General features: G+C 60.9%; 5 protein-coding genes across 5 annotated transcripts; 3 read left to right on the forward strand and 2 right to left on the reverse strand.

Annotated features, from left to right (window-relative positions):
• Nucleotides 1-105: 105 nt before the first annotated feature.
• On the forward strand, nt 106-1,221 carry SDRG_17229 (hypothetical protein; the record flags this gene model as incomplete). The annotated part of the gene is made up of 1 exon (XM_008623469.1): nt 106-1,221. The coding sequence occupies one exon, from the start codon at nt 106-108 to the stop codon at nt 1,219-1,221; it is 1,116 nt and encodes a 371-aa protein (XP_008621691.1).
• A 266-nt stretch (nt 1,222-1,487) lies between these two features.
• SDRG_17230 (hypothetical protein) lies at nt 1,488-3,035 on the forward strand (the record flags this gene model as incomplete). Its single annotated transcript, XM_008623470.1, has 1 exon — nt 1,488-3,035. One exon carries the CDS (start codon nt 1,488-1,490, stop codon nt 3,033-3,035), a length of 1,548 nt encoding a protein of 515 aa, XP_008621692.1.
• Nucleotides 3,036-3,277: 242 nt separating this feature from the next.
• SDRG_17231 (hypothetical protein) lies at nt 3,278-5,331 on the forward strand. The gene is made up of 5 exons (XM_008623471.1): nt 3,278-3,416; nt 3,469-3,511; nt 3,558-3,852; nt 3,896-4,006; nt 4,049-5,331. The coding sequence occupies exons 1-5, from the start codon at nt 3,340-3,342 to the stop codon at nt 5,239-5,241; spliced, it is 1,719 nt and encodes a 572-aa protein (XP_008621693.1). The 5' UTR covers nt 3,278-3,339; the 3' UTR covers nt 5,242-5,331.
• Nucleotides 5,312-5,779, reverse strand: SDRG_17232 (hypothetical protein; the record flags this gene model as incomplete). The annotated part of the gene is made up of 1 exon (XM_008623472.1): nt 5,312-5,779. One exon carries the CDS (start codon nt 5,777-5,779, stop codon nt 5,312-5,314), a length of 468 nt encoding a protein of 155 aa, XP_008621694.1.
• Nucleotides 5,780-5,957: 178 nt separating this feature from the next.
• SDRG_17233 (urate oxidase) lies at nt 5,958-7,142 on the reverse strand. Its single transcript, XM_008623473.1, has 4 exons — nt 7,043-7,142; nt 6,776-7,000; nt 6,599-6,726; nt 5,958-6,546 (listed from the first exon to the last, which is right to left on the reverse strand). Exons 1-4 carry the CDS (start codon nt 7,097-7,099, stop codon nt 6,042-6,044), a joined length of 915 nt encoding a protein of 304 aa, XP_008621695.1. The 5' UTR covers nt 7,100-7,142; the 3' UTR covers nt 5,958-6,041.
• Between the last annotated feature and the right edge of the window lie 250 nt (nt 7,143-7,392).

The raw sequence follows: 7,392 nt of genomic DNA on the forward strand, positions 1-7,392 counted from the left end.
ACGACGCCCGCCACGGTCACGGTCACGGGCGAGACGATCCCAGACTGGTATGCGGTCCAAGTGGCGCAACTCCGGTCCTTGCCCTTCTCGCTCAAGTACGCGTGGATGCTCGAGCAGATGGCGGCGTCGTACGACTCTCGCAGCGGGTTTACGGTCGCACGCGATAAGCTCCTCGACCAGTCGCTCGCCTTCTTGATGCAGCTGCCACCGACCGAGCTCTGCAGCACGACGCGCGTCACGATGGCCGGCGAAGACGCGCTCGATGCCGGCGGCGTCCAGCGCGAGTGGTACACGGTGCTTGCGCAGGCCATCATGGACGAGTCAGCCAAGCTCTTTGTGGTCACCAACACGCAGGACAACGTGTACATGCTGCACCCGGGCGCAACGTCGCCAGACGATTTGGCCAAGATCGAGGCGGTGGGCCGCCTTCTCGGCAAAGCCATCATCGACGGCCAAGTGCTGCCGATGCGGCTGTGCGTCCCGCTCTTCAAGGCGCTGCTGGGGTCGCCTGTGTCGATGCGCGACGTCTGGTACATGGACGAGACGACGTACAAGAGTCTGCAGTTTGTCGAGGCGACCGACATGGTCGAAGCGCTCGCACTGGACTTTAGCGTGCTCGTGCCAGCCGTCGATGGCGGCCACGACGTACTCGACTTGATTCCAAGCGGCCGCCTGACCGACGTGACCAGTGGAAACAAGGCCATATACGTGGATGCGATGGTGCGGCATCTGCTCTGCGGTCGGTGGTCGCAGCAGATCGGACGTCTCGTCCGAGGCTTCTACACGGTGCTGCCGCCCGAGCTCCTCTCTGTGTTTGACTACAAGGAGCTGGAGCTCGTGCTCTGCGGTACGGCCGAGATTGACGTCAGCGACTGGCGCACGCACACGATCGTATCGCGCTCGCTCCAGTGTACGAACGCGCTCGAGTGGTTCTGGGACGTGCTCGAGTTTGACATGCGGCCAGAGGACCACGCAAAGTTTCTGCACTTTACGACCGGGTCGTCGCGCGTGCCATTGCAAGGCTTCAAGGGCCTCACGAGCTACGACGGCAAGCTCTGTCTCTTCACGCTGCACGCGACAGCGTACACACGCGGGTGCCTCCCCAAGGTGCACACGTGCTTCAACCGCATCGACCTGCCCTTGTACCCGAGCCGCGGCCTCATGAAGGACGCGCTCTTTACACTTCTGCGGCTCGAGTCGATGGCGTTTACCCTCGAGTAATAGGCGATGTGGACTATGAACATATGATTGTGGATTAGCTTTGTGGTCTAGGTGCGTCTCTACATGAACGATCGATCTGAGTTCTAGATATGGAGCAATCGGCGCGCTGCCAGAGACATTGCTGCGTGTGCGCGTTGGTGTGATGACGTGGCAGCCGCCGCTACCGGCATATTTACAACGACCATCACTCACACTATTCCGGTTAAAGAAAGGTCGGATCCGGATAATCAAACGAAGCAAACTCGCAACAATCCGTGACCGCAGCGATGGCAGCCCGCCAAGCGTTGACGCAGGACGACCTCTGCCGGCTGGTGTGCAGCTACCAGGCTGGCGTCTTCTTTGACGTGCGTCCGCGCTTCTGTGCCTACCACAACTCTGTGCTGTACGAAGCCGCTGCGGACGAAGACGAAGAGGCCGAGTACGTCGTCGACGACGGCTTTGCCACGAGCGCCAAACACCTCGTTCGGGATGTTTCGGGCCAAGACAGTATTGCATCAAGCGATTTGGGCCTCGCTGTTGACGAAGGGCCGGACGATCGCTTCCCGCTGCACCTCGCCATCGCCGAAGGGGCCCAAAGCGACGCGCTTCGCATCCTCGCGTGCCGTCCGGACCTCGCCAGCGAAGAAGCCATTGACGTGGCCATCTTGCACAACCACATTCCGCTCGCGCAATGCCTCATTGACGTCAAGATGCAATGGCCAGGCCTCGCTTGTCGCCGTTTCCCGAGGGGCTGGAGTCACCTCGAAAAGGTCGGGCGGTCGCTCATCTACAGCGTCGTCGCGCGCGATTCACCCGAGGCCTTTGACTTTCTTGTCGCGTACCAAGGCACTCTCAAGTGGCCCGATGACCTCCTCAACCATGCGATTCGGTACAGCGCACCGGTGCTCGCTGCCATCTTGTATGCGAGCGACCCGGGCCTCGCCGACGATCGCACGTTTGACGCTGCGGCAGCCAAGGGCTACTTGTCCTTGGTGCAGCAGCTCCACGCAGCTGGCGTCGCGTGCTCGACCAAGGCGATGGACGAAGCAGCGAAGCATGGCTTCTTGGACGTTGTGCGTTTCTTGCACGAGCATCGGACGGAAGGCTGCACCGACGCGGCGCTCCGGGGCGCGAGCGAGGCTGGTCATTTGGACGTCGTGCGCTTCTTGGTCGATTTTCGAGCGGAAGGTGATCTCAGCGCTGCGTTTGTAGCTGCCGCCAAAGCAGGTCACTTGCATGTCGTCGAGTACCTTGGAGGCGTTCGCGACGGCTGCGTCCATTTGAAAACCACGCGAGAGACGCGCTTTGGCCTTGTCGCAGATGTGCTAGCGACTGGTGGCTTTGACGTCTTGCTCTACTTGTCGCAGTACGACCGCATCTACCACCTACCCCGCGACTGCGACGACATTACGGCGCTCCTCCAGAGTAAGGACCCGATCGCCGCCGTTCGCTACATCGTTGAGCGTGGCGTCCAGTGGAGAGCGGCTTGGATGGACAAGGCGTGTGGCATGGGCCACTGGGACCTCGTTCAATTCTTCCACACGTACTCCCCCGCCAAGTGCACGGCCGACGCGTTGCAGAAGGCGGTGGCGTCGGGCGATTTGGACATTGCAGCCTTCCTCATGGACCACTGCGACCGCGATGGCTCGGCAGACGCGTTCACAAAGGCCATCGAGACCGACAACGCACGCATGCTCGAGTGTCTCTGGGACCGGTACCCGAAATACCGCGGCGAGCATTTGCTCCAAGCAGCGCACAGGAGCGGACGTGAAGCATGCATGGCATTTCTACGCCAGCGCTACGATGACGATACTAGCGACAAGGAACCAGTGTAATTTGATGTGCTAAAACACAGTATATTGCTTGGTGTTTGGGGCGCAAGTCCCCGAGAGCGATTTCCTGCCGACAAGCTCGACATTCCAGCGTTTGAACACGGTTTCAAGACGCTGTCTCCATACTCTGTATGACCCCAGTGTTCATCATTGTATTCAGAAAAGCGGGGCCGCTGTTCGTCGTCGCAAAAGAAGGTAAACGGTTAAAAACCTATATAACCCAAATCACACTATACTATTTCATAGCCGAAATAGAGTGAGCTGAAAATACAGTGCGATCGAACGTTCACTGCGGCGACGACGAGCGATGGACGACGCGCTGTTTGAGACCGAGTACGACGTCGTGATCGTGGGCACGGGCATCGTCGAGTCCATCGTCGCTGGGTAAGCGCTCTCATGACGTACTCCGACCGGCCTCCTGCATGCTGCAGCGTAGCGCCCTCGCCCGCGCTGGCCAGAAAGTGCTGCATCTGGACACCGTAAGTACATGGTCTCGCCGTCGCCGACGTCAACACGCGTGCGTAGAACGACTACTATGGCTCCAACTTTGCCTCGCTCAACTTTGACCAGTTTAACGCCTGGATGGACGCGCCGATGGACGCGAAGGCGCCGTTCGCCTCGACGTTTCACTGCACGCGGCTCCACGAAGCCCGCGCCGACGGCTTTGCACCGCGCTCCAATGCGTTTAGCTTGGACATCCAGCCCAAGGTGCTGCTCTCGTCGAGCCCGCTCGTCGACGTCCTCGTGCACTCGGGCGTCGGCCGGTACCTCGACTTTATGGCCATGCACGAGACGTGCATGTTTACGCCGCAGCCGCCCCGTACGCATGTTCCGCCTTCGACATCGTCTTCTTACGCATGTAGATCCGCCCGTGTGGCAAGTACCGTGCTCCAAGACCGACGTCTTCAAGAGCCGTCTCTCGGTGCTCGAGAAGCGCCACTTGATGAAGTTTCTCCAATTTGTCGCCGACTATGGTAGTCCGACAAGGTGTGTGCGAAGCTCACGTGGCCGCGTAGGCGACGGTGACGCAACGACGCTCAACGAGCGCGACCTCGCGGTGGGCCGCGCGCTCAAGCGGCCCCAGAACAAGCGCAACCAAAAGGACGCTCTCGGAGCGCTCGACACGGCTTCGGACTTTGTCGCAATGCTGCGCGACCATTTCAAGCTCTCGCCTACGCTGCAAAACGTCGTCTTGCACGCTGTGCTGCTGCTCACGACAGCACCAAGCGCGCCGCTGCCGCCGACGCCGAGCCTCGACCGCCTCTACGGCTTCCTCTCGTCCATCGGCCGGTTCGCGCCGTCGCCATTTCTGACGCCGCTCTACGGCATCTCGGAGGTCGCCCAGGCCTTTTGCCGCCTCAGCGCTGTTTACGGCGGCATCTACTACCTCCGCGCGCCGCTAGCCGGTGTGTTGACATCCGAGAAGCTTGTGACGGGCCTCACCACGTCGACGCCCGAGAAGAAGACGTGGAAGGGCCGTCACTTTGTCTTGAACGCCATGTACGCGTCGTCCTTTGGCGTCGCGCCCCATACGACGACGCGGCTGCTGCGCGGGCTCTTCCTCCTCCCGGGGACGCGCCCGCGCACGGTGCTGGTCGTCCCACCAAAGATGCTGCTCGAGCACCCGTATGCGATGCACGTCATCTCGCTGGACAGCACGACGGCCGTGTGCCCCGCCGAGTACACGCTCGTGCACGTCTCGACGCTCACGAACGAAGCGACGACGACCGCAGCCATGGTGCACCTCGTGCAACACGTGGTCGCGTCGTCCTTCCCAGAGTCGCCACCGGTCTGGGAAGCCATCTTTACACTGCCCGTCTACGCGCCGTCGTCATCCTCGACGCGCCCGCATAACGTGCACGTGTGCGACGTCCACACGTCCGTGGCGCTCGAGTCGGTCCTCGAGTCGGCGGTCGACGAGGCAAAAGCCATTTTCGAGGCCATTTGCCCTGGCGCCGAGTTCCTCCCAAAGTCGGCGTCCGCCGAACAAGCGGAAATGGAAGCTGCAGCCGAGAACGACGAGACCGCGCAGCTCTTGCAAGCCGCGACCAACCTCCTGCACATTGACGACGACGTTGGGGTCGCTTCGACGCCGGTCGTTGGAACGCCCGAGGTCGAGACGCCGGCGGTTGCAGCGACGTTGGTGGTCGAGACACCAGCGTTGGTCGAAGCACCGGTCCCCGCACCGACGGCTAGCTACGACCTCTAGTCTTTTGAGCTTGACGCGATACGCTGCTTGCATCACAGTGTGTTAGCCAATAAAATACGCAGTTAGCGAGCTACTCGGTCAGTATCCAGCAGAGGTCGTCCATGCCCACGTCCAAAAAGGTCGCGAGGCCGTCCGTGGGCGGCAGCTCCATCTTGGAGGGCAGTCCGAGGCGCTTTTCGATGGCCACTGGCGTCGGCGGCGACGGTGGCGCTTGGCGCGGCCGCCGTGAGACGTGCGGGAGGAGCTGCGGCGCGTCGCGCGTGAAGAACGGGCAGCCGTACGTGCACACGACCGCCTTCTGCTTGGACCACTTGCGGAAGCCAAAGTAGTTGAGCTGGCGCTGGAACGACGGGTACTTGGCGTGGCGAAAGTAGCGCGGCAAGATCGAGGTCGCGAGCTTGTCTTGGTCGCGGATCTCAAACGCGAGGCCGTCGGGCGTCCACGCCAGCACCGTCGGGTCCTCGACCGCCAGCATCGTGTACAAGCTCTGCACAAATGTCGGGACGCCATGGCTCTTCATGCTCAGTGTCGACTTCATGCTCGGCCGGCAAATCGGAATCTGTCACGAACGTCCCGCTACCCGCGCCCTGTCGCTTTGGCCTCATAGCCAGGCCAAGTCGTCCCTCTGGCCCGTCTTCGCACAACGGTTCAAGCTGGGACGGAGGCGGCTGACTCGCCCGTTGCCGCTACAACGTCCTTCTTCGCCTCCTCCGGGCTCTGCGAGATGACAAAACATGCATTCTTTTTCTCCATCAACTCGCCATTTATACTACGACTGCGTAGTAAGACGGACTAGAGAGCTAGAGACGCGAGGCGGGCGACCGTTGCAGCGTCGCGCGGATCATGCCATGGGGCTCGTCCGTCGGCAAGAAGACTTCGCCGTGCGGGTGGAGGTTCGGGAGGCCAAAGTGCGCGAGGTTGAGCGGGAGGTTGTGGATGTTGGGCATGTACAGCTCGATGCGGCAAATGCTCGGGATACGCTGCAGCACGGCTTCGCCCATCTGGAAGAGCGTCGACTGCACCGCGGGGCTCGCCACGCCAACGTCCGAGGGCCCTGCAAACACGTCCAGCAACGTCGCGCGCACGGCAGCGGCTGTGGCTGCGTTCGCCGTCGGCGTCGCGTACGCCCAGTGCGCCGAGATGGACGACGACACGAGGCGGTCGGGCACCTCGGGCAGCGTCGTGTACTGGTCTTTCAGAAAGCCCACAAAGCTGCTCTGCGTCGTCTTGAGCACCTTCAAGCCCGTAAAGCCCGACGCTAGCGTCATATCGACCGTGCCATTCGCCTGCAGTTCCGCGGTGGCCCTACGAGATACAAGCCGTGTGCGAATGTGGATGGAAAGAGGGTCATATGTACGTTGCATGGCGCGTCTCGGTGCCGCCTTGAACGAACGCGTGGTGGTGCGGGCGGGCATGGCCTTTTGAATCCTTCGTGACGAGGCGATCCCATTGTGTCTCGACCAGCTTGACCTTGGTCTTGTGGATCTACAGCAGACCATCACGTCCAATGTGCATCGACGAGGCGACGACGTACGACGCTCGGGTGCGCGACCACAAAGTGCTTGGCCAAGATGAGCGCAAACTCTTCGATGCAGCCAAACTCGTGCTTCTTCGCCAGCGCATGCACTGTATTCTTGACAGTGTCGGTCGGCAAGACGGCGGCGTTGTCGCCCGTCACGAACGACGCGCGGTCGGGGCCTTCCAGGAGCACCTCGGCCTCGAGCTGCGTGACGAGATGCATATCGGGGCGCCGGGTCACCTGGCACAGCAGCGTCAGCTATGCGTCTGCATGCCATGCTACCTTGAGCAAGCGCACGCGGCCCTTGCCATGCTCCGTGTGGGTGATCTCGACTGGCATCTTCGTCCTCTTGGCAATATCGGAATATGGAACTCTTGCCAAGGCAAAGCAATTTTAATACAAACACTGGTGCGAATTTGCACATTAAAATACTTTGAAATCAATGTTGCATACAGAATGTTCGTTTCTGACAAAATATTTAAATAAATACACAGCGACCGACCAGATTTGGGCTCCAAGTTGAAGTTGCGACCAAGATCGCAATCTCAGATGGCGCGTCAGTATCAACGGACTGGACTCTGGCACCACCTCTCGACTCTGGTGAGCTGCTTGTCGACGTCTGCCTGGTCGAG

The sequence above is a fragment of the Saprolegnia diclina genome (genome assembly GCF_000281045.1).
Source record: "Saprolegnia diclina VS20 unplaced genomic scaffold supercont1.221, whole genome shotgun sequence".
In the NCBI taxonomy this organism is placed as follows: Eukaryota; Oomycota; class Saprolegniomycetes; order Saprolegniales; family Saprolegniaceae; genus Saprolegnia; species Saprolegnia diclina.